General features: G+C 36.8%; 1 protein-coding gene across 5 annotated transcripts in view; it reads left to right on the top strand.

Moving 5' to 3' along the window:
• Positions 1–26190, top strand: part of SHROOM2 (shroom family member 2) — a 270900-nt gene extending 244710 nt beyond the window's left edge. For 2 of the 5 annotated variants that reach the window (XM_074213590.1, XM_074213589.1), the window contains one exon: positions 1722–26184. In XM_074213590.1, the coding sequence (XP_074069691.1) occupies positions 1722–1988 (267 nt within the window). In that variant the 3' untranslated portion in view covers positions 1989–26184. Of the gene's footprint in view, positions 1–1721 lie in introns of all 5 variants that reach the window. The other 3 variants (XM_074213587.1, XM_074213588.1, XM_074213591.1) reach the window with 2 other exon arrangements.
• The last annotated feature ends 1348 nt before the right edge of the window (positions 26191–27538 follow it).

Here is a 27538-nt window from a genome sequence, read left to right as displayed (position 1 = left end):
TTGCACACAATCCTCATTACAGAGGAGGAAGTCATAGTGAGGAGAATAGGTTTTGTTCTTTAGGATATTTGTCTATTTTCTTAGGTTATATCATGAATATTTACTATGAAATATATGTAAATTAGGTCATGATTTAGAACCAGAAGACGACCTTCTATGAGGAACTTTGGAGATCAGGTTTTTGTTAATCAGCAATTGTTCAAAAAGCATTTTTTTAATCAAACTTCTACTATACTTAGGCTAGACATTGTACTACACTGGGGGGGGGGAGTTGGAGGAATTCATTGACAAAAATGAAAACAGCCTTTGATCTCAAGGTGCTTATATTTTAACTGAGAATATGCATATACGCGTGTATATAAATACACACAATATGAGACTTTTCTCGTTTGAAAGGGGAGAGGTAGCAGTACTTGGGGGGAATCAAGAAAGGTTTATGTAGCAGTATGATCTGAACTTAAAGAGAAGGAGGGATGCTAAAAGATGGAAGTGAGGAAGAGGTTATTTGTGAGGAAGGCCAGTTTATCTGGGCCATAGAATGTGTGATCTAAAAATTGAAGAATTTCACAAAAATAATGTTTTATGTCAGTTCAGTTGATTTCTTTAAAATTAAATTTTAAAATTTCTGTTTATCCCTTCCTAGGCTAATTCATTCCAAAAATAAATATTGAATATTTGTTGGGCATAACAGACAGTACAGACCATTTTATAATTTGGTTTGAGATTCAAGATGCAGATGTGTTAAAAAGTCTTAATAATTTGAGTACAATAGCAGTAGAATATAAAATTGCCCTTTTGAGAAATACAAATCAGTGACCCTCTTAGATTTATATGGCGACTCGGCAACTAATTGGATAATGGGATGAAGGCAAAAGGGTAAAATCAAGGATGATCCCAGGATTATTAGAAGCCTGGTCCAGTGGTGCTGCAATTATTGAAGATGAGAGTTTAGGAGAGAAGCAGATATTTGAGAGTGAATTCTTTGATTTGAGAATCATAGAATTTTAGACTTGCAAGTTACTTAAACATTGTTTTCTAGAAATATGCCTAAAGAGGGTCTTCCTAGGGGTGGCTAGGTGGTACAGTGGAGTCAGGAGTATCTGAGTTCAAATCCAGCCTTGGATACTTAATTACCCAGCTGTTTGGCCTTGGGCAAGCCACTTAACCCCATTTGCCTGGCTAAAAAAACTTTAAAAAAAAAATGAGGGTCTTCCTTCCCAAGTAATAATAATTAATTATCACATATGACAGATATTGTGAGAGAAAATATGATGTAATAGATAGACCCTAGTTTAAATCTTGCATCTGACATATTCTGGCTTTGTGATCCAGTACAATTCACTTTTTAAGATTATAGGTTACAGAGATGGTGCTCGCCTTTGTTGGTAGAGTTTCCTCATTGGAACATTCTCATACCTGTGAAATCATAAAACCAATTCCTGTCCCCATGCATAATACCATAATTTCTTTCCAACCTATTAGAACAAATTGTTTATTGGCAGGAGTATCCTCATCTAGAAATTCCTTATTATAATGAAATTTCAGAATCAGAATTCAGAATACCTATCCCTAAAGCATATAGTAGCAATCAGAAGTCAAATTGAGGGCAGACAGATGGGGAAAACAGAGAATATCTCACATGTGGCTGGTGGAGGTGATGACACTTACACTTATTCTTTTTGATGCTTACTCCTTAAATATTGTGGTTTCTCTACCTCTAGCGAACGCTCCTCGAGAAGCAAAAGCTACTTACCCGCCAGCATGAAGATGCAAAGGAACTGAAGGAGAACCTGGACCGGCGGGAGCGCATCGTCTTTGACATTCTTGCCAGCTACCTGAGTGGGGAAAGCCTGGCTGACTATGAGCACTTCGTGAAGATGAAGTCAGCCCTCATCATTGAGCAACGAGAACTAGAAGATAAAATCAAGCTGGGTGAGGAGCAACTGAAGTGTTTAACTGAAAGTCTCCCACCTGAACGGGCCAAGTAAGAGGAGAAATATTCTGTTGGAGGACCAGAATGGGAATTTTCAAGCCCACTTGCTGAGTGTGCAGAGTAGGAAGCAGAGGGGAAACCCAGCTTATATTTATGCCCTATTTCCTAAAAAAAAAAAAAAAAAAAAAAGCAAAATTGCTATTTTACAAGAGCAATAACCTCTTTTTTTTTTTAGATGATGTATTTAAATTTTTTTTTAGTTTCTTCTCATTATTGAACTCAGTGGCTCATCTTATCCTTCCATCTTTAGAAATGACTGCAAATGAAACTAGAGGGTTTTAAGCTTCAAATTTTGTGTGTTGTGAAGTCTGTTTTAGTAGTGCATGCAGATAGTTTTTAATGAAATAGCTACTGTTTCTCCTATGTTCAGATGCTGTATGGATTGTTGATGAACCTGATTTAAAAGAGTATGTGGACCTTGTGCAGCAATAGGAAGGAAATGAAACATATCAGGGGGAGAAAACACTGGTGCCGATCTCTTATAATTCACCCAGGGAGCAGGGCGGCATTTTCATATCTGTTCCATCTCACTTAACTTTATAAGCATTAATTTATCATATCATAAAGTAATGTTATCTGGTCCTAGCAGATGACAATAATTTATTCTTTGGAAAGGTGAATGGTTTTTTAGTTGTTTAGAACCAGCTGTGAAATTGATTACCTAAGCTATTGGCTCAGGAATCCTGAGATGAAATACCACTAAAGGAAATGGTATTGTGTATGCCTTTCTTCTCTTCCCTCTGTCCTCCTCCTCCCCAAACTCAAATGATATTTCCTTGTAGACTAAGTTCATATTTTTGAAAATGCCCCTAGCATTATACCGTGTGGCTATTATGATTAAGGTGTTTTGCCAGAATATCTTAATGTAATCTATATTTTTCCCCTATTCACAGTTGTTTTGTGTGCTCACAGTCACTAAAATAATGGTGTTCAGTACTGTTTGCTTATTTTCATATGCTTCAGTGTGTCACCAAAGCTTTTTTGGATACATTTCATTCCATTGTTTGTCTCACTCTACTTTTAGTGATCATCTGAAATCTATTATTCCTGTGCAGAATCTTTACATGACTATTTTCTAAAAGTTTGTATCCTTTTTTAATTTATTGGAAAAAAGAATTCCAGCATAAGAAAAGGAGATTGTCATATTTTCAGGAGCCTCATTATTTTCACAGAAGATAATTTTCAAAGCGATGTGCTTCCATAGATATCATTTTCTAAATTAATACACACTTCAGGGTAAAAGGAAACTTTAGACAACTTCATATTTTAGATCATAGTGAGACAGTTGTCAAGGAATCAGTTTTTTAATTAATTCTTTAATTCTTTATTTAAGTTTCTTAATTAATTCTATCTCTATAAAATGTTTTCCAAATTAGGCAGTCCAACCTTCCTTCATCAGAAGAATTGCACACGCGCGCGCGCGCGCGCACACACACACACACACACACACAAGAATAGTGACAAAACACTAAATTAACTGATGAGGAAGTCATTTTTTAAATAATAACAGAACTTTAACATCTATACTTATGTTTTTTGTCAGTTTTATGTGTAACTTCTCACAGAATGAAGTTACCAATTAGGAAATTTTTTTTTAGTAGTGTCAGAGGAAAATCTACGCACATGTACAGAATGTTGTACAACCCAAAATATTTGCATACATATGGACAGGCAATCTGCATCATAGGAGGAACCTTCCAAATCGATGAGATCATAGATCTATATGAGTTCACACATGTTTGTATATGTGTGTGTATATATATATATGTATATCTGTGTGTGTCTATATATATTTATACATATATATATATATATATGTATAAATATATGTGCGCACCAGTCTTTCTACCCTAACGTAGATCACTTTTTCAAAGTTTTTATTCCTGTTAAGTTAAAACTACCACACTCCCTCTCCCTCTCTTCAGTTTGAAAAAGCCCCTATAGGTCTAATGAAGTAATCTCCCTTCTGCCCGGAAGTCATTTGCTGCTATTACAAGTAAGTCTGGACAAATGATAGACTTTGTCCTTGATTTCCACCTCTTCCATTATAGTTAAGCTAATGTAAAGAATTTCAATGTGCTTTTCAAAAAAAAAAATAGACAATGATAGGACACTTTCCTTTTATCTGTAATTCCCTATCCCCTTGCCTGAACCCACCCTTAAAGGAAATTCAGTGTATTGAGCATGTTGCTGATTTTGTTCCTAAAAGATCCACGATTTTATCCGTCTGTGTACTCCCTTTGGTGATGCAGAGTACAGTACGGTATTGTGGTTGTTTTGATGACAAATGTACATGTAATGTGAGTAATATAATTTTGTCTGTATCTGATACTTTAATTTAGGCATTTCTCCCACACATAGCAATACAGAGTACTCTTCTGTCCATTTGGCACAGCAGCGTCTTGTTCATCACTTTCCCAACCCATTCCCTATTATATACCTCTTCTTAAGTGTTTGGTTAGAAGGGGCCCAAAGATTTCTTGTGTCTCCATGTACATAAGTTTGTAAATAGCTCTATTATTGCTTAAGAAAAATCTGGTGCTATTTTGCCTCTGGCATTTCTTAGGTGATGGCTAATTCTTCACCTTATGTTATAGCTCCATTGTAGACTTCATTGTATAGAGAGATTTCCGTCCTGGTTATTGGCTACAGCTTGGATTCTGCAGCCTTTAGTGTGTACAGATTTCATGCTTGACCACTTAACACTTACTATGGGCAAATTACGCTGCTTGGCTTCGAGGAAAATAAATAGTGTCTATTTCAATGTATTGCATGTTTGTCAGTGATTTGTTACTAAAAGATCCAGGATTCTCTTGGTCTGAGGGCTCCCATTAGTGAGGCTGAGCACAACCTCTCCACATCTTAATAAATGATTTTCTGATTGGCTAGAGCCAACCTTCAGGCGATAAATAATGAACTTACAAGGGTAAGCTCCTTTTATAGGAAAAGCAATAGTTAAATGATAGGAAGAAACCAACAGACTTTTTATCTTGGTAGGAACTGACAGCATTAGTACTTTAAAATCCAGAGCTACCTCCTTATTCCAATGGAGAAATCGGTCCATAGAGCTGGACGGACCCTCAGGGACCTTGCCATTTTCCACACAATGAGGACAGGGAAGTAAGAATTTGAACTCAAGATCACTGACACTGTAGTGTCCTTTGATTTATGGACTTGAACACCTAAGTATTTTTATATTCTGGTCTCTGCATTTCTTAGGAAACTTAAAAAAAAAGGTTAATTTATTTTTGTCCTATTTCATATAGTTGTAGACCCAGACTGAATCTCATCCTAGAGTCCAAGACTATATAAAGTGGAATTGTCTATTAAGATGATTGGAAAGCCTTCTGATACACAGATAGAGCTATAAAATTCTTAGCCCATAGCCTCACTGTAATATTGTCGAGTCTAGTCTGGAATTTGCTGGGAGGTGCAGGGATGTTTGGAGGGAAGCACTACTGGACTTTTTCAAAGGAATTTAATATTAGATATATGTGTGCATATATATCTATATATTTATACACACATGTATATTATATGAAATAAAATAGATTATACATAATTCGTTTGTATGTTGTCTTCCATTAGAATGGGTGGTGTTTTTTTTGTTTGTTTCTTTGTTTACCCAGCACTTTAACACAATGTCTGATAAGTATGGGCAGTTAGTAGAGGTTAGCTGACTGACCCATGTTCACTTGGTTATTGATGATTTAAATCTGGGTATCCTCATTACAAGAACAGCGGATCCCCTCCTACTCCTTATTTCGCACTAAATAGGGAAATATTACTTAATTTACAACCCTGGAAGAGGCTATTACTAACCTCCTCCCCTGCCCCATATTTTACAGTTGTGGAAGCTGGGGCAAACAGCCAAGTAAGTATCACAGACCAAATTTGAACTTGGCTTTCTGATACCCAAATCCACAATCAGCACTAATTTAGCATTTTAGGGTGTTCAAAATACTTTATAAATTTTATCTTCTTTCATCCTTCCAATAATTCTTGGAGTTGAGTGCTATTATCGATCTCCATTATATGGATCAGGAAACTCAGGCAGATGGAAGTTAAGTGACTTGCCTAGGCTCACACAGATAGATAATATCCAGGGCCAAATTTAAACTCATGTCTTCCTGACTACACGCCTGGCATTCTATCCACTGTACCCACCTAGCTGCTCTAGGCACTATGATGCAATGCTGTTGCTCCTCTTGGCTTGGGTTATTTTGCTGCTATATTCAGTTATCCTGGCCAGATGCTTCAAAAGTAGTAGGAAATGTTAAGGTACGTACAATATTACATATAATGTCAGACTCAGTCTCTATAAATTTGTTTTGCTACTTGGTACAGTGGAGAGAGTGCTGAGCTTGGAATCAATAAGAATTGAGTTCATCCAACCTCAATTATTACTAATTGTGTGACCCTGGGCAAGTTGCTTAATACCTACAGCTTTCTCAACTGTAAAATGGGGATCATTAACATCTACTTCATTAGGGTGGTTCTGAGGATCGACAAAAGCATTTATCACAGTGCTGGCACTTTGTAGGCCAAAATAAATGTTTGTTCCATTCACTTCTTGCCCTTTGTTACAGGGAAGATTTTGGTGGGAAGGAAGGTATAAGAACTCAAAGACTTTTGAAATTTTTATTTATTTATTTGTTTGTATTTGCAAGGCAGTGGGGTTAAATGACTTGCCCAAGATCACACAGCTAGCTAATTATTATTAAGTGTCTGAAGGCAGGTTTGAACTCAGGTCCTCCTGACTCCAGGGTCGATGCTCTATCTGCCCCAATATTTTTTTTAAAGGAAGAATAAAGAAAATTATCTGGGATATAGAGAAAGAAGGTAGCTAGGCATGTTGTGAGAAAAACCTAGAATATCTGAGCTAATAAGAAAAGATTGAAGGTAGAGTCTAAAACAAACTAATGAAAGATTATTCCTTTAGAAAAGTAGCAGTCACCAGATCTATTCTTCACTAAGAACTTAAGAACTAAGCAATACTTACTACCACTAAAAACATATTGAAAACTGGGGGAAAGGTGTGTAGGGCAGAGAGGCTCTACAGCTAAACAGAATTTTCTCTGATCTTTAGATTGATTTTTAAATTTTAATTTATTTGATCTTTAATTGGTCTTAAATTTTAATTTCTTTCTTAGGACCATTGAATATTAGATCTGTGGGCAGCAAAGAACACAGTGAATAGAAGGAAGGAATCAAATAGTATTAAGTGATATATATGTGTATATATATATATATGTATACACACACACACACACACACACACACACACACACACACACACAAATATCTCCTTTGATCTTTAAAACAACCCAGGGAGGTAGGTTCATCTTACAGTGGAGAAAACTGAGACAGTGCCTACATGACTTGTCCAAGCTCATATGATTAAAAGTATCTAAGGGAGGGGCCAGCTTGGTGGCACAGTGGATAAAGCACCAACCCTGAAGTCAGGAGTACCTGGGGTTCAAATCTGCTCTCAGACGCTTAATAATTACCTAGCTGTGTGATCTTGGGCAAGTCATTTAACCCCATTGCCTTGCAAAAATAAACAAATAAAATTAAAATTTAAAAAGTCTTTAAAAAGTGTCTGGAGGATTTGAATATAGGTTTTCCTTACATGAGGCCCAGTACTCTGTCCACTGTCCCACCTTGTTGTCTCTAGATAGAAAGCTGACTTTTAAGACATATATGTCTATATATCTATGTATATATAATCTTTATAGACATATATCTATATTTCTATAGATATAAATCTACCTCTGACATGTAAAATCTATGTAGTCCAGTGCAAATTACTTAATGTGAGGATGCTTTCATTAAAAAGTCCCCAATATGCTCTGTGCACTCAGCTTCTCAATTTTTTTTGTTTCAAGACTCAGCTCAAATCATAGTCAACATTTCTGTGTTTTTCTGTAGACTTAATTCTTTCCCTTTTCAGATTGCTTTCCATCTATTTGGTATAGATATTATATGTCTCTAGTGAAATTGCAGATTATTTCTTCAATTAGAGTTGAAACTTCTTGAGGGTAGGGACTGTTTCTGTCTTTTTTTTTTTGTATTCACAATACTTAGCATTATATACATATATATAAAATGTTGCACATCAATATATGTTGACCTTGAAAACCTGAACTTAACACTAAAATACTCAGTGTCCAAAGCAATTACTGATCTACATTAGTAGAAGAAGTTTTCTTACTGGCAATTTCCCTACTCCATGAAATCACAGATCACGTTAAGAAAAAACAATTTTTTTAAAGTAAGAAAAGGGGGAAGACTCCAGTACATTGGATAGGTGAAACCCACTGTGGGTTAAGTAAGATGACATGATAAGAATCATGAGTTACTGGCTGAATATTTGGAGGGAACTACAGAAGTGAAGAGACAGGGATCTTATTGAGTAATGCAGATACATTTTTAATAGTCCTTAAGTTTGACTTGTGGAAATTTGGACCTAGAAAAAACACTAGGGTATAACAAGAAAGAAAATTCCATGGCTACATGCTAGGTCATTTATGTCACCTCATTAGGAATTTTGAATAAAACAGAGGAACCACTTCTAAAGAAATATATGTAACAAGGCTTGATTTTAACAGCTTCAAGCAAAACAGGAAATGATTTCATTATATTGCTGCTGCACTTGCCTTAAAAAGCTATCTTCAAGTGCATTCTTTTTTCTCTAGGATCCACTTCATCTTTTGAAGGTAATATAATTACTAGTTTTTGAGTTGACCTGAGCTCTGCCAATCTGTAAATAGCAGTACAAGACCTAAGGACTATCATAAAGGGTTACTCATCAAATAATTTTCAAGAGTAATCATCTTTATTTAATCCATTAGAGAAGACAACTCTGAATTGTCTGTGGTGATTGTGAAATTGTAAATACCATAGCCACTGTTAAAGAGCAAGAACCATCAGTTTCACTATGGCCATGTTTCCTGAACCAAAAATGATAACACAGTCTGGGAAGGATCCTGCATTTTAATATTTTATTTTTCAAAAACTGACTAGGGGCGGCTAGGTGGCACAGTGGATAAAGCACTGGCCCTGGAGTCAGGAGTACCTGGGTTCAAATGAGGCCTCAGACACTTAATAATTACCTAGCTGTGTGGCCTTGGGCAAGCTACTTAACCCCATTTGCCTTGCAAAAACCTAAAAAAAACCCAAAAAAACCCCAACAACTGACTATTACATCTTTCAAACAATATCTGAAACAATTCATTATCTTTCCCCCAAAATCTTCCTTAGTTCTTGTCAAGGGTATCACCATCCTTAAGTACAGCAAATTTTGCATTCTCTTTGTTTCCTTGTTCCCAAATTCTACATATTAACAGTTGAATAATTGTTCTCTTCCCATTCTCATCCCTTCCATCTAAAGCACATGTCATCTTCCTATAAGCTTCCTATTGCTTCTAGAATAAAATCTAAACTCCTGTTTAGTATTTAAAACCTTTTTCCACTTTGGTTCCCATGTACCTTTCCAACCTTAGTGTATATTCATTCCTCTTTTCCTATACTCTATAGGTGAGCCAAACTGAAATTCCTATTAAGAGTGAGGGGAAGGGTTGGGGAGAAACAGAGTAGGGTACAGAGAATGTACAGAGAATTCTCTGTACTAAGGTACAGAAAATATGAAATCCCTCCAAAATACTGCAGAGGACTCAAAGTTATACCAACTCTACCTGGCCTAGAAATATTGACTTCTAAACTTCCCTGTCCAATCAAGAAATTCAAAGAGGGATGCCAGGAATCTTGCAGAATCTAAGATAGACAAACCTGAAAGGCAGGTAGAGGATGAAGGGCAGAGGCACTAAACTTTCTAGGCTGTCCCAGAGCTTCCAAAATGAGCTTTAAAGGACTCTCAACTTTGCCCAAGACCTGTGGTTACAGGAGAACTCTGGGTTACTCTCTCTACCCAAACTTACCCCGAACTTTGACTGAGCAAGCCCAGTTTGAGAAGCAGCAACCTCTGGGCATGTGAGGATGGGGTGGGAGGAAAGATCCAAGACAACATTCCAGAAAACAAGTGCTTGAGACTGACCCAACACGTTGCCAACTAGTTCTAGTCTACTGGATAGAGCAACCTCAGGTTGTTCCAGGAACCAGTGGTCCCAGCCAAGCTGTGGGAGAAAGAAACATCCTAGGCAAAATGTTGCTCTAGCAGACACTTAAAAGACTTTGGTGGGAACCCAGAGCACATGAATAACACCATCCCCACCCCACAGTTTGACCCACATAAAAGCCCCACTTTCCCACCTCCCAACCTAAAGAAAATTCCAACCACCATGAGGAAACAATAGTAACAAATCCAGATAAAGCCTTGGAAGGAGGAAAAAATTGCCCTAGGCTGAGTGATTGAAGAATTCTTTAAGGAAATGAAATGAAATTCAGACAGAGAGCAAGGGAGAAAAAAATAGTAAGGAAAATTAAAACCTTAGAACAGATAAGGGGAAATGCTCATTCAAGAACCAAATATGAGGGGGTGGGGTGGAGCCAAGATGACAGAGAAAAGCCAGGAAATTGCCAGTTTCTCTCAAAGTGACTCTAAATCAAGTCTCTAAATAAATTCTGGAGTGATAGACCCTACAAAAAGACTAAATAAAGAACTTCTCCTGCCCAACTTAACCTAAAAATACCAAAATCTCATTTTGGTAAAAAAGGAGAGCAACCCAGTGCAGATGGTATCTGGCCAAGCCAGCAATAAGTTTTTAGCCACAACACTGATCAGCAACTGAGGCCCATGGTTCTGGCTCAGCAGACCAGCTATGAGTTCTCCAGATCCAGTGTAGCAGGCAAACTGTCAACCTCAGAACCCCCAGCACAACAAACTTAACTAGGCTGGGCTACCACAGCTCAGTGGGCAAGTTGCCAGCCCCATTGACCAGACCCCTGATTACCTCTACAAGAAGCTCCATTTATTCCAGGAGCAGAGCTCAACTTGAAAAGCCACAAAATAGCCTAGAAAATGAGCAAAAAACAAAAGAGTCCTGACTATAGAAAACTAATATGGTGACAGGGGAAATCAACACAAACTCAGAAGAGCACAAGTGTCAAAATGCTTATATAGAAATTGAATATGTTGACTATGACTTGGTCTCAAGTCCCCCAGAAATCCTCTTGGAAGACCTCAAAAAAGGATTTTAAAAAAATCAAATGAGGAGGTAGCTAGGTGGTACAGTCCTGGAATCAAATCTGGCCTCAGTCACTTAATACTTACTTAGCTATGTGACCTTAGGCAAGTCACTTAAACCCATTGTCTTGTCAAAAAAAAATAAGAAAAGTAGAAGAAAAATTGGGAAAAGCAATGAAAGTTATGCAAAAAAGTCATTTAAAAAAGTCTATAACTTGGGGGAAAAGATTAGATTTGGCCATGTAGAAGAAATATCATAGGGCAGTTAGGTAGCACAGTGGATAGAGCATTGGCCTTAGAGTCAGGAGGACAGGAATTCAAATCCAGCCTCAGATACTTGCCACTAGCTGTGTGACCTTGGGCAAGTCACTTAACCCTGAATGCCTCGCATCCAGGGTCATCTCCAGTCATCCTGATTCATTTTTGGCCACTGTACCCAGATGGCTCTGGGGGAGAAAGTAAGGCTGGTGACTTAGCATAGCATTCCCCTCACTCAAATCCAATTCATGTGCTTATCATGGCATCACCTCCCTGATGTCATGGACTTCTTCAAGAATGAAGGACAAACATTATTATAATTATTATGAGACATAACAAATGAAGCAAAATCAAAAGAATGAAAAACAGAATAAAATGTAAAATATGTCATTGGAAAAACAACTGACTTGGAAAACAGGTACAAAAGAGATAATTTAAGAATTAATGGGGGGGTAGCCAGGTGGTGCAGTGGATAGAGCACCGGCCCCTGGAGTCAGGAGTACCTGAGTTCAAATCCGTCCTCAGATACTTAATAATTACCTAGCTGTGTGGCTTTGGGCAAGCCATTTAACCCCATTTACCTTGCAAGAACCTAAAAACAAAAAAAAGAATTATTGGACTACATCAATAAAAAGAGCAAGGAAATCATTTTTCTATGTATTATCAAGGAAAACTTCCCTGATATCCTAGAACCAGTGGGTAAAATAGTAATTGAAAGAAACCATCCATCACCTCCTGAAAGAGATACCAAAAAATGAAAACTCCAAGGAAAATGTATTACAATTAAATTCCAGAATTTTTAGGTCAAGGAAAATAATATTATTGCAATCAGCCAGAAAGAAACAATCAAATCAGATAACATAGGACTTAGCAGCTTGCACATTTAAGGATCAGAGGACTTGAAATATGATATTCCAGAAAGCAAAGGAGCTGGGATTAAAAAAAATCAACTATCCAGCAAAATTGAGCATAATCTTTTTTGGGGAAAATGGACATTCAATGAAATAAGAGACTTTAAAATTTTCTTGATGGGGCGGCTAGGTGGCGTAGTGGATAAAGCACCAGCCCTGGAGTCAGGAGTATCTGGGTTCAAATCTGGTCTCAGACACTTAATAATTACCTAGCTGTGTGGCCTTGGGCAAGCCACTTAACCTTGTTTGCCTTGCAAAAAATTCCTGATGAAAAGATCAGGGCTGAACAAAAAATAAGTTAAAACAGTTTATATTTCTACATGGAGAAATGATACCTGTCACTCTCAAGAGCTGTATCTATATAGTAGGGCAGTTAGGAGGATGAAGACAAACTTGACTTTGATGTGATGATGTAAAAAAATTAAGAGTGCAAAAAGGATTGTACTGGGAGAAAAGGGAAGAGGGAGGCAAAATGGCATAAATTATATGAAATGAAGTGGCATAAAAGTATTATTACAGAAGAGGGAAAAAAGGGAGGGGGTGGAGATTGTTTGAATCTTACTCTCATTGGATTTGTCTCAAAGAGAGAATAACATTCTCCTTTGAGTATAGAAACCTATCTTACTCTTTAGGTAAGTAAGAGGGGAAGGGGAAAAGAAAAAATGGAGTCTGATATAAAGGAGGGCAGATTGAGGGAGGTGGTGATCAAAAGGAGGGATATTAAAAGAAGAGAAAAAACAAGTGTAAAGGGGAAAAATAGGATGGAAGTAATTGCACAGTGATCAAAACTGTGAATGTGATGAACTCTCCCATAAAATGGGAATGGATAGAGTGGATTAAAACTAGAATCCTATAATATGTTGTTTACGAGAAACACATTTGAAACAGAGGCACACAGAGTAATGTTAAAGGATTGGAGCTGGATCTATCACGCTTCAGCTGAAGTAAAAGAAGCAAGGGTAGCAATCCTGATCTCAGACAAAGGAAAAGCAAAAATAGATTTAAGAGAGAGACAAGGAGGTGGTCTTGCTTTGGGAAGTCTGCCCTCTCTTGGGGAGCATGATCCTCTATATAAATTCTTATTCTCCTATGCTCCTGCCTATACCTTGATAGTGACTCCTGCTTTTACTGCTGCTAATCTATTCTCTTTCTCCCTTAGCTTCTGCTAACTATAGTATTGTGTAAATAAACTTTTTCTCTCTCTAAAAATAGAGACAAGTAAGCAAATTATATTTTGCTAAAAGACACCAAAGACACTGAAGTATTATCAATTCTAAACACATGCAACAGAAAGCACATGATTATCACAATAGATGTGAGAAAAGCTTTTGACAAAATATAGTATGTTTCTATTAAAAATACTAGAAAGCCTAGGAATAAATGGAGCTTTTAAAATAATAAGTAGTCTAATATCAGCAAACATTATCTATAAGAGGAATAAGCTAGAAGCCTTCCCAGTGAGATCAGGGATGAAACTCCACTATATATTTATTATTGTACTAAAAATGTTAGCTTTAGCAGTGAGAGAAGAAAAAGAAATTGAAGGAATTAGAATAGGCAATGAAGAAACAAAACTTCCTTCTTGAATATGATGGAGAATCAACTAAAAGACTACTTGAAATAATTAACTTTAGCAAGTTGTAGTATATGAAATGCAACACCATAAATCATCAGCATTTCTGTATATTACTAACCAAGGCCAGCAGCAAGAGATAGAAAGAGAAATTCGATTTAAAATAACTGTAGACAATATAAAATATTTGAGAGTCTACCTGCCAAAACACAAATAAAATTAGAGATAAATAATTGGGACAATATCAATTAATCATGGGTGGGCCAAGCTCTGTGTGTGTGGTGTGTGTGTGTGTCTGTGTGTGTGTGTGTGTGTGTGTGTGTGTGTGTGTTCATATGAATGACAATTCTACATAAATAGCAAAATTCAACTGAAAGAATAAAAAAGTCAAGAATATCAAGGGATTAAAAAATGCAAAGGAAGGTAGTCTAGCCATGCTAGATTTAAAACTATATGAGATTTCATACTGGCTAAGAAATGAAGTGTGAATTAGTGGAATAGATTAGGTAAAAAGATATGGTGATGTTTGTCCTTTGTTCTTAAAAAAGGTGGTGCCATGATATGCATGTGAATTGGATTTGAGTGAGTAATCAATTTACTGTTTGATAAATCCAAAGAATTCCACTTCTGGAAAAGGAACTTGCTATTTGACAAAAACTACCAGAAAAACTGGAAAATAGTGTGGCAGAAATAGGTATAGATCTACATTTCACACTGTATACCAAGCTAAGGTCAGAATGGATTTTGACAAAGATTGATATAAGCAAATGAGAAGAGCAAGGAATAGTTTACTTGTCAGATTTTTGGAGAAGGAAACAATGTATGACCAAATGAAGGATAATTTTGATTATATTGAACTAAAAAGGCTTTGTACAAACAAAACCAATGCAACCAGGATTAGAAGAAACTAGAAAGTCAGGAAATTTTGCAGAATAAATCTCTCATTTCTCAAATATATAGAGAACTGAGTCAAATTTATAAGAATAAAATAATTAAAGATATTAAGAGGCAGTTTTCAGATGAAGAAATTGAAGCTATCTGTAGTTATTATTAAAAAAAGCTTTAAATCACTACTGATTAGAGAAATGCAAAAGTTAAATCAACTCTAAGATATTATCTCACACCCATGAGATTGGCTAAGATGACAGAAAAGAAAAATGATAAATGTTGGAGATGTGGGAAAATTGGGATACTAATGCATGGAGTGCATTAGTGGAGTTGTGTAATGATCCAAGCATTCTGAGAAGCAATTTTGAACTATCCCCAAAGGTCTATCAAATTGCATACCTATTGGCCCAGCAATACCACCACTGTATCCCAAAAAGATCAAAGAAAAAGGGAAAGTCCTACCTGTACTCCAGTATTTATAGCAGGTCTCTTTGTGGTGCCAAAGAATTCAAAATCAAGGAAATAACCATTATTCTGGCAATGACTGAACAACTTGTGATCTGTGATTGAAATGGAATAATATTGTGCTTAAAAAAAATGACAAGGAGGATTGTTTCAGAAAATCCTGAGATGGGGCAGCTAGGTGACACAGTGGATAGAACACAGGCCCTGGAGTCAGGAGGACCTGAGTTCAAATCTAAACTCAGACATTTAATAATTGCCTAGTTGTGTGACCTTGGACAAGTCACTTAATCCCATTGCCTTAAACAAACAAACAAACAAATAAATAAGTAAATTTTTAAAAAGGAAAACCTGAGAAGACTTATATGTATTGTTGCAAACTTAAGTGAGTCAGGATAACATTGTACAGAGCAATATTGTCAATTAAGAAAGACTTAACTATTCTGAGCAATAGTTATCTAAGACAATTATTTTTTTTACATTTCCAACTTTATTAAACTTTACTTCCCTTCATGTCTGCTATGACAATTCATTCTTTTTTTAAAAGATTTTATTTGGAGTTTTACAATTTTTTCCCCTAATCTTACTTCCCTCCCCCCACCCCCCACAGAAGGCAATTGCCAGTCTTTATATTGTTTCCATGGTATACATTGATCCAAATTGAATGTGATGACAGAGAAATCATATCCTTAAGGAAGAAACATAAAGTATAAGAGATAGCGAGATCAGACAATAAGATACCCGTTTTTTTTTTCCTTAAATTGAAGGTAATAGTCCTTGGTCTTTGTTCAAACTCCACAGTTCTTTCTCTGGATACAGATGATATTCTCCATTGCAGACAGCCCCAAATTGTCCCTGATTGTTGCACTTGTGGAATGAGCAAGTCCATCAAGGTTGATCATCACTCCCATGTTGCTGTTAGGGTGTACAGTGTTTTTCTGGTTCTGCTCATCTCACTCAGCATCAGTTCATGCAAATCCCTCCAGGCTTCCCTGAATTCTGTCCCTCCTGGTTTCTAATAGAACAATTGTGTTCCATTTGCCCTTCATTCTAAGACAATTTCAAAGAACTTATAATGAAAAATGATATCCACCTCCAGATAGAGAGTTAATGGAATCTGAATGGAGACTGAAGCACAATATTTTCATTTTCTTCATTTGTCTTGTTTTGTTTTATATACAACACAGATAACATGGAAAGATTTTGCAAGATCTCACATGTTTAATATATTTTTTGCCTTATTAATAGTTTGGGGAGGGGTGGAAAAGAGAAAGAAAATTCAAAAGTCAAAAAATTTTTCAATGAATATTAAACTGTTTTTATATAGGGTAAATAAAGAAACAATTACATACCTGGAAAATTCAAATGACCCAGTCAAAATAACTCAACAATTAAAAATTTTAAAAATTGGAAGATAACTATAGAAAATCTAGGAAATATAATATCAAAATAATTGAACTTACAAAAGGGGTCAAGTAAAGGTAATATATGTATTACAAGGGAAAAAAAGTCAGGACACCGTAATTTCAGGAAATTATAAATGAAAATTGTCCAGAATATTTAGAAACAGGAAAAAGTCAGAGCAGAAAAAACCCCACTAATCACCTCCTGAATAAAATTTAAAAATGAAAATAAGCAGGAGCATAATAGCTAAACTTAAGAGCTTCTGAATAAAAGACAAAGTTCTCTAAATAACTCTAAATGACACAAAGGAATTCCAATCCCAAGAAACTACAATAAAGAATAAACTAGTTGGCAACTAATCGATAGAGTTTTGAGCTTGCAGTCAGGAAGACCTGAGTTCAGATCCTGCCTCAGACACATAATAGCTATGTAATCCTGAACAAATTATGTGACCTTTCTTTATCTCAATTTCCTCAACTATAAAATTGAGTTGGGGTTGGGAGACAGTAATAACAACCTCCCAGGATTGTTGGAGTATTACAGAAGATAATATTTTATAAGGTACTTAGCAGAATACCTGCCACATAATTAAAAATTAGTTATATTATTGTTGTTGTTGTTAGAACACTGCAGGTGCCACACTAAATGAGGAGAGAACTTAGAATATGGTATTCCAAAAGATAAGTTATAAAGGTTTATAACAAAGATAATCCATCCAGCAAATTTTATACTAAACAGGGGAAAATGGACACTTGACAGAAGAGACAATTTCTAAGTATTCCTAACAAAAAGAATGTGACTGAATGAGGCATAGTGGGAAAAGTCCTGAGTTCAAATCTAGCCTCAGATAGGAACTATGTGACCCTGGGCAAGTCACTTAACCCTTGTTGCCTCAGTTTCCTCAAGTATAAAAATGAATTGGGGAAGGAAATGGCAAACCACTCTTTGCTAAGAAAATAACTGAATAACAACAACAACAAAAAATTTGCAGGGGCGGCTAGGTGGCGCAGTGGATAAAGCACTGGCCTTGGAGTCAGGAGTACCTGGGTTCAAATCCGGTCTCAGACACTTAATAATTACCTAGCTGTGTGGCCTTGGGCAAGCCACTTAACCCTGTTTTCCTTGCAAAAACCTAAAAAAAAAATTGCAGATAACTATGCAGATAGTTGTCCTGAAGGAAGATGAGTTAAATGAAATGAGTGATAATATATATGGGAAGAAAAATATCAATGATATCCTCACTGGTCATGTGGCAACCCAACTATTGGATCCTCCCTGTTCATATCTCTAGAATGGAGATAATAGAATCATGAAACTTAGGGTTAGGAAGGTCCCTTAGAAACCATCTACTTTACCTTCTTATTCTACAGAGTCGGAAACTGAAGACCCAAGAAAAACAAAGTGACTTATCCAAGATCCCACAGGAAGTAAAATCCAGATAGTCTAGCTTCAAATCTAGTGTTCAGATACTTTAGAGAGACCATCTCAAAATTTTCCATAAAATTCCATTTCTTCACTTATAAAATTTTGAGTTTCACATTTTTCCCTATAAAATAGGGGATTGGTTTATATGATCTTCAAGTTCCCCCTCCAGTCCCAAATCCTTTGATTTTTTTTTTAAGAAGGGGAATAAGAGACCTGAAACTTTATCAGGACAGGGATCTTGCAATGAGGTACTGAGAAATTAAATGACTTGCTATGGATCACATAGCCAAAATAATAATAGCAATAATAACAATGACTATCATTTATATAGCAATTTACAGTTTGCAAAATGCTTTCCTTCAATTATCTCATAGCCTCATAGTCACCTTAGGAGGTAGTTTCCTTTTTGCAGATGGAAAATCAAGGAACAGAGTGACTTTACATGAGCTTCCCAGGGTTACATAGTCAGTATATGTCTCAGGCCAGACTGTGCTACTTATTCTCATGTTCAATCAATGAATACTGATTATATGCCTACTATGCCTAGCAAGATATTATTTTACTGCAGTCCATGCTGGGTGAATGGTTCAGTAGATAGGACCTGGAGTCAGGAAGATGTAACTTCCTGAATTCAAATCTGGTTCCTGACACTTACTAGCTGAGTCACCTTGGGCAAGTCACTTCAATGAGCTGGAGAAGGAAATGGCAAATGTTTTTTGTCAAGAACACCTCAAATGGGGTTTCAAAGAATCTGACTTGACTGAACAATAACAATATCATTTTATTGAATTTTTGTAATTTCTTTTCCAGATTCTCTTTAAAGGAATATTTGTTTAGTTGTTTTGTCCTGTCTGACTCTTCATGACTCCATTTCGAATTTTTTTGCCAAAGTGATTTGCCTGCTTCTCCAGTTCATTTTACAGATGAGGAAACTAAGGCAAGCAAGGTTAAGCGACTTGCACTAGGTCATACAGTAAGTGTCTCAGGTCAACTTTGAACTCAGGGAGATGAGTCTTCCTGACTCCAGTTCTAGCATTCTATCCACTGCTGCACCACAAGCTCCCTTAAAAGAATATGCCATTTTAATATAACTAATGATAATGGCTAATAATTTCCAACAGAGAAACAAACCTCACTCAACTTACCACAAGATTTTATTTCATTTGACCTCATGACACTTCTGTTTGTACACAGACATAAGAAATATAGAGTATACTTACAAAGAGGAAGTAGGGGGAAACAATCAAGGAGCTAAAAATTCTGAAAGCTTTTTTTGATGAAAAAAATTAATTATAATATTTTTCCATATTTTACTGGTACAGACAAGGTATTGCCTTGTAAAAGATGTTGGGATGGGCAATGGATATATCCATTATATATAATTTATATCCGGAGCACAGAGTAGTATTCTTAGGAACTTTTTAGTTGCCTACTCCTTGGAGTGTCTGACAAAGCATTCTTTCTCAGGAGCATTTCTCAAATTCTGTGAAGGAAAAAAGTCTGGGAACAGCTGAGAAGACTAGATAAGGTAGATAGCTTATAATTTTCTGTGGCTAAAAATAAAAGGTTCACAAAGTTATCTCTGTTAAGGACAGCCTCTATTCCTTAAGGCAAGGGTGAGGTTTGCCTTGATAAGATAAGCTCAACTTTTCAAGATTAACTCCAGTATCTTCCATACTGTTTTTAAAATGGAGCCTTTCATATTTCCTGACTAGGAGCACATTTCCTGTATTTTCAAATTTTACTGCAAGAATATGAGGCTAAACCCAAAGCCAGAGGCTTTACTGGTCAACAGGAAATAACCATGTTTTTCTTCAGCACTAAGTTTGTTGAGTCCAGTGTATTAACTAAATGGTATCTCATTCTCTGTTCCAAGAATAAATTCCCACCCTCATCCCCCCAAAAAGATACAAAGCTATAGTTTAACAAAAGTCAAAAATTTCCTCATCAGCATGATTGACATACCATCTACAAGGAAGGAAGGAAAGAAGTAATACTTTTTCTCATTGCTGCCATTTGGAAGAAAAACTAAGTCTTTTAACTAAAGAGTTGTCAAGCAGTCAGATTGCCAATTTGCTTAATTTTTTAAAAATTGACATGATTTTTATTTGCATCTGGTTTTAAAACATACTGTCTGATTTTAATCACTGGTGATCTCATCTGTAAAATGAGCTGGAGAAGGAAGTAGCAAATCACTCCCACATCTTTTGTCAAGAAAACCCCAATCAAGAAGTGTCAGTCATGACTGAAAATGACTGAATAACAACACAAAGTTTTCTGTACATGGCTCCTTAGACAGGTAGATAGAGTTCCAGGTCTGGAGTAAGGAAGATGTAAATTTAAATTCACATCAGACACTCACTAGCTGTGTGGCCAAGTCCCTTGAACTGTCTTCATCCAGTGGAGAAGGAAATGGCAGACCCCCTTCAGTATCTTTGCCAAGAAAACCCCATGTATTGGCATGCTGTATTCCATGGGGTTACAAAGAGTAGGACAGGGCTCAAGTACACCATCACCATGCGAGGTACACAAGGATACACAGCCAGTACAATAACAACATGGCCATGTTATAGATACAAAAAAAGTAAAATATATATGTATATATGGAGAGAGAGAGAGAGAGAGAGAGAGAGAGAGAGAGAGAGAGAGAGAGAGAGTCTCTGCCTCCAAGGACCTCGCATTCTAATGGATAACACACACACACACACAAACACACACACACACACATACACACACACACAACACACACATACACACACACACACACACACACACACACATTAGTTCCTGCCTTAAAGAAGCATACATTCCTTTTTTTCAAGAAAGATTTTAGGGGGTGGCTAGGTGGTGCAGTGAATAGAGCACTGGTCTTGGAGTCAGGAGTACCTGAGTTCAAATCCAGCCTCAGACACTTAATAATTACCTAGCTGTATGGCCTTGGGCAAGCAACTTAACCCCATTGTTTTGCAAAAACTAAAAAAAAAAAGATTTTATTTGAGTTTTACAATTTTTCTCCTAATCTTGCTTCCCTCCCCCCATCCCCAAAGAAGGCAGTATATTAGTATTTACATTGTTTCCATGGTATACATTGATCTAAGTTGAATGTGATGAGAGAGAAATCATATCCTTAAGGAAGAAAAATAAAGTATAAGAGTTAGCAAAATTACATAAAAAGATAAGTTTTTTTTTTCACTAAGTTAAAGATAATAGTCTTTAGTCTTTGTTCAAACTCCACAATTCTTTCTCTGGATACAGATGGTATTCCCCATCACAGGTAGCCCCAAATTGACCCTGATTGTTGTACTGATGGAATGAGCAAGTTCATCAAGTTTGATCATCACCCCCATGTTGCTGTTAGGGTGTTCAATGTTTTTCTGGTTCTGCTCATCAAGTTCAGCATCAATTCATGCAAATCCTTCCAGGCTTCCCTGAATTCCCATCCCTCCTGGTTTCTAATAGAATAATAGTGTTCCATGACATACATATACCACAGTTTGTTAAGCCATTCCCCAATTGAAGGATATTTACTTAATTTCCAGTTCTTTGCCACCTCAAACAGGGCTGCTATGAATATTTTTGTACAAAAAGCATAAATTCTTTTTTTCTTAGCTCTTTTATTCAAAATGAAAATGTAATCCCTTAAAAACATACAAATCTTAAACACAAAATGTATTTCAGGAAAAGTGTAAAGATTGTGGAAAACAATATTATTTGTAAAATTACTTAAAATTTTGCAATTTATAAAAACAATAACCATAATATTATGGTGAAAGGTGGGTTTATAATATTGCTACTCTTAATTCTCTCTCAGTCACTAATCATCCATATTTTACATCTGCAATGGAGACTGAACAGGGCATATGGACAATTGACAGAAGCATACATTCTTAACCAAATCAGATTAATCCCTGTCTTGGCAGGGGAGGGATGAGGGAGGAAAGGAAAAAATGTGAAACTTAAAATATTACAAAAAATTTTATGTTGGAAACTAACTTTACATGTATTTGAGGAAAAAATAAAATAAAAAATTAGTGGGGAAAAAAGTATACATTCAAACAGAGAAACATGTAAATAACTAGGTATATACAAGACACTAAGAGCTAAGATGGTTCTCACATGGCAAAATCTTAAGGTCTTACTAGTCAACTGTCTCTAGATGGTCTCCAATTGTATTACATCTTTCCTAAAATGTTATACTGGGAAGGGAACACAGTACATTAAGTGAAGTCTGACCTGGGCAAACCACAGTGAGATTTATTTTCCTTAGCCCTTAACACAGTTTAGGTTCACTTTTTTTTTTTACTAATATATCACATTATTAATTCATATGATTTTTTTTTGAAAAAAAATTCTTGTCTAGTTACACCTCCCAATCTTGTACTTCTAAAGTTGAGTTTTTGAACCCATGTCTAAGATTTTACATTTGACTATATGTTAACAATCTGGAACTAGCTCATTTGGGGGGGGGGAGCCAAGATGGAGGCATGAAGGCAGGAATTCCCAGAAATTCATTCCCCCAAGACCTCCAAAAGCTGTAAAATTATGATTCTAGCCCAAATTTAGAGGGGCAGAACTCACAGAAAGACTGAGTGATGCAATTTCCCAGTCCAACACAACTTAGAAGTTCTGCAGGAGGGGTCTGTTTCACCAGGACCAGAGGTTGGAAAGTGCCACAGCTCAGTGCACCCAGGCAGGGGCAAACCAGCTCCAGACTTCCAGGAGCAACCTGTGGGGCACTGGGTCCTTGGGGGCACCTGGGTCTGTGATCAAGAAGGTGATTTCCAGACCTCTTGGACCAGGGATCACTGGGGACAGCTGGAAGGGGTAGTGAGAGAACTGTTGCACCAGAGTGAGTGTGGAACACTGGCCTCAGAGTAGCCTTGTGGTGAGAACCTGCAACAGGAATCAGTAGAGCCACCCAGAACTTTCAGAGCTCCCAGCCCACAGATAAAAAGGGGGTCAGGGGGAGACTGCAGAGGTCTCTCTGCTCTCCCTGGGGCAGGACTCTGCTGTTTGTTCTCACTCAGATCCAGGTTACAGTCTGGGCTCCCATGCCACCATAGAGGAGCAGGGACCCTCCTCGTAGCTCCAGGGCAGAGGGGAGATCATCCACAAACCAGAGCATAGGCAAGAGAACAGCCAGAGTCATAAGACCTTGGAGGAATTAAGGTCACTGTGGGGTGTCCCAAAAAATCCCCCAAAGCCTTGGAAGTGCAGTAAATCACTCATAGGCTGAGGAGAACATCAAACAACAGAAAAAAGAAGAACCTGACCATAAGAAATTACTGTGGTTCCATGGAGGACCAAAATACATACTCAAAAGATGACAAAGTCAAAGCTTTTGTATCAGAAACCTCCAAGAAAAATAGAAAATGGGCTCAGGCTATGGATGAACTCAAAAAAGACTTTGAAAACAATTAAGGGTGGTAGAGGAAAAATTGGGAGGAGAAATGAGAGTGACGCAGATAAATCATGAAAACCAAGTCAGCAGCTTGGTGAAAGAAATACAAAAAAAAATACTGAAGAAAATAACATGTTAGAAACCAGTTTAGGCCAAAGGGAAAAAGCAGCCCAAAAGGTAAATGAAAAGAATGCCTTAAAAAGCAGAATTGGCCAGCTGGAAAAGGACATAAAAAAGCTCTCTGAAGAAAATAATGCCTTCAAATGTAGAATGGAACCAAAAGAAGCTGATGACTTTGCAAGAAATCAAGAAACAATAAAACAATACCAAAAGAACTAAAAATTAGAAGAAAATGTATCTCACTGAAAAAGCAACCAACCTTGAAAACAGATCCAGGAGAAATAATTTTAAAATGATTGGGCTACCATTATCACCACTACTATTCAATATCATATTAGAAATGTTAGCTTTAGCAATTAGAGAAGAAAAAGAAATTGGAAGAATTAGAATTGGGAAAGAAGAGTCAAAACTCTCACTCTTTGCAGATGACATAATGGTATACCTAGAGAATCCCAAGAAACCATCCAAAAAACTACTGGTAACAATTAGCAATTTTAGCAAAGTTGTAGGTTATAAAATAAACCCTCATAAATCCTCAACTTTTCTTTATATGTCTAGCAAGATACGGCAGGAAGAGCTAGAAAGAGAAATCCCATTCAAAGTAACCTCCGACAATATAAAATACCTGGGAGTCCATTTGCCAAGACAGACTCAGAAACTTTTTGAAAACAATTATAAAACACTTCTCACACACAAATTAAATCAGATTTAAATAATTGGGCAAACATCAACTGTCATGGATAGGTAGAGATAATATAAAAAAAATGATAATTCTATCAAAAGTAAACTACCTGTTTAGTGCCCTACCAATCAAAATTCCAAAAAAAATACTCTAATGAGTTAGCAAAAGTTGTAAGTAAATTCATATGGAGAAATTAAAAAGTCAAAAATTTCCAGGGATTTAATGAAAAAATGTGCAAAAGAAGGGGCCTTAGCCTTACCTGATCTAAAATTCTATTATGAAGCATCAGTCATCAAGAACTGTCTGGTATTGGCCAAGAAACCAATGGAATAGACTAGGTACAATAACAGGAAACGATTATAGTAATCTGTTGTTTGATAAACCCAAAGAATACAGCTATTGGGATAAAAACTCTCTCTTTGACAAAAACTGCTGTTTAGTATGGAAGTTAGTATGGAAGAAACTTAGATTAGACCAACGCCTCACATCCTATTCCAAGATAAGCTCCAAATGGATACAAGATTTAGACATAAAAAACAATACAATGAGCAAATTAGAAGATCAAGGACTAGTTTACCTGTCAGATCTATGGAAAGGGGAGCAATTTATGACTAAGGAAGAGATGGAGAACATCACTAAAAACAAACTAGATGATTTTGATTGCATTAAATTAAAAAAAGCTTTCCCACAGATAAAACCACTACAATCAAGATCAAAAGAAATGTAGTAAACTGGGAAGCAATCTTTACAACTAATGTTTCTGACAAAGGACTCATTTCTAAAATACACAGAGAAGTGAGTCATTTTTTAAAAAAAAAGTCATTCCCCAGTTGACAAATGGTCAAAGGATATGCAAAGGCAATTTACAGATGAGAGCAAAGCAATCCATAGTCATAAGAAAAATTGCTCTAAGCCAATACTTATTAGAGAAATGCAAATTAAAGCTTCTCTGAGGTTGCACTTCACTCACACTTTTCAAACTGACCAATATGACCAGAAAGGATAATGATCATTGCTGGAAGGGTTGTGGGAAATCTGGGACACTATTACATTGTTGGTAGAGCTGTGAACTCATCCAAGCTTTCTCTTTTTTGTTTTTTTTAGGTTTTTTTGCAAGGCAAATGGGGTTAAGTGGCTTGCCCAAGGCCACACAGCTAGGTAATTATTAAGTAATTATTCAAATCTGAGACCAGATTTGAACCCAGGTACTCCTGACTCCAAGGCTGGTGCTTTATCCACTATGCCACCTAGCCGCCCCTCATCCAAGCTTTCTGAAGAGAAATTTGGAACTACGCCCAAAGGGCAACAAAAATGTGCATACCCTTTGATCCAGCAATACCACTACTGGGTATATATCCTGAAGAGATGATGAAAAAGGGTAAAAACATCACTTGTACAAAAATATTCATAGCAGCCCTGTTTGTGGTGGCAAAGAATTGCAAATCAAGTAAATGTCCTTCAATTGGGGAATGGCTTAGCAAACTGTGGTATATGTATGTCATGGAACACTATTGGTCTATTAGAAACCAGGAGGGATGGAAATTCAGGGAAGCCTGGAGGGATTTACATGAACTGAAGCTGAGTGAGATGAGCAGAACCAGAAAAACACTGTACACCCTAACAGCAACATGGGGGTGATGGTCAACCTTGATGGACTCAGTCATTCCATCAGTGCAACAATCAGGGACACTTTTGGGCTTTCTGCAATGGAGAATACCAGCTGTATCTAGAGAAAGAGCCATGGAGTTTGAACAGCATTCAGGGACTGTTCCCTTTAATTTAGAAAAAAAAAAACTGCTTTCATATTGTCTGATCTTGTTATCTATTATACTATATGTTTCTTCTTTAAGGATATGATTTCTCTCTCATCACACTCAATTTGGATCAATGTACAACATGGAAACAATGTAAAGACTGACAAATTGCTTTCTATGTGGGGGGAGGGAAGTAAGATTGGGGGGAAAATTGTAAAATTCTAAATAAATAAAAATCTTTAATTAAAAAAAAAGATTGGGTTACCTGAAAGTCATGACCAGGAAAAGAGCCTGGAATTCATTTTTTAAGAAATAATACAGCAAAATTGCCCTGAGATCCTAGAAGCAGAGGGTAAAATAGAAATTGAGGGAATTCACTGATCACCTCTTGAAAGAGATCCCAAACGAAATCTCCCAGGAATATGATAGCCAAATTTCAAAGCTCCAAAGCCAAAGAGTAAAATACTAAAAGCTGCCAGAAACAATTCACCTACTATTGCTGTATATTCAGGATTCCACAGAATTTGGGAACACCTACATTAAGAGCTCTTGGGGCTTGGAATATGATATTCCAGAAGACAAATGAGTTTGGATTACAACTGAGAATCAACTACCCAGCAAAACTGAACATCCTCTTTCAGGGGAAAAGATGGATTTTCAATGAAACAAGAGTCTTTCAAACTTTCCTGTTCAAACAACCAGAGCTGAACAGGAAAGCTTGATCTCCAAGTACAGGACTCAGGTGAAGCAAAGGGGGCAGGGTGAATGAGAAGTACTAACTATGAGCAACTTAATGATATTGAACTGTTTGTGTAGGAAGAAGATACTGATAACTCATATGAACTTTCTTATTTATAAGAGCAGTTAGAAGGAGTGTATACAGACAAGGCACAGGAGAGAGTTGAATATAATGATATAGTTAAAAAAGATGAAGTCAGTGGTGATAAAGGAAAGTACTGGGTGAAAGGAGAGGAAGAAGGGGATAAGATATTTCATATAAAAAGAAGCAAAAGCTTTTACAATGGAGTGGAACGGGGGGAAGGAGAAATGGCTCAGATGGGGCGGCTAGGTGGCACAGTGGATAAAGCATGGCCCTGGAGTCAGGAATACTTGGGTTCAAATCCGGTCTCAGACACTTAATAATCACCTAGCTGTGTGGCTTTGGGCAAGCCATTTAACCCCATTTGCCTTGCAAAAACCTAACCCCCCCCAAAAAAGAAATGACTCAGAGAGGAAATAACATACACACTTAATAAGGTATAGAAATCTATCTTAGCATAGAGAAAAATGAGAGGAAAGGGGTGGGACAAAGGAGAATGGGGGGGGAGGAGGGTGGTGGAGTAGGTGATAGAAGAGAGGGAAGATTATGGGAGAGGGTACACAGATACAACACATTTCTGTACAGGGAATAGGTGAAAGGAGGAAGAGAACAGAATAAATGAAAGTAGGGAGTAATAGATTGGAAGGAAATACAGCTAGTAATAGCAACTGTGGGAAAAATATTGAAGCAACTTCTCTGGTG

The sequence above is a fragment of the Macrotis lagotis genome, chromosome 1, assembly GCF_037893015.1.
Source record: "Macrotis lagotis isolate mMagLag1 chromosome 1, bilby.v1.9.chrom.fasta, whole genome shotgun sequence".
Classification (NCBI taxonomy): Eukaryota; Metazoa; Chordata; class Mammalia; order Peramelemorphia; family Peramelidae; genus Macrotis; species Macrotis lagotis.
The sequence above is the reverse complement of the archived record's forward strand: the minus strand, read 5'-3'. Positions and strand labels throughout refer to the sequence as shown.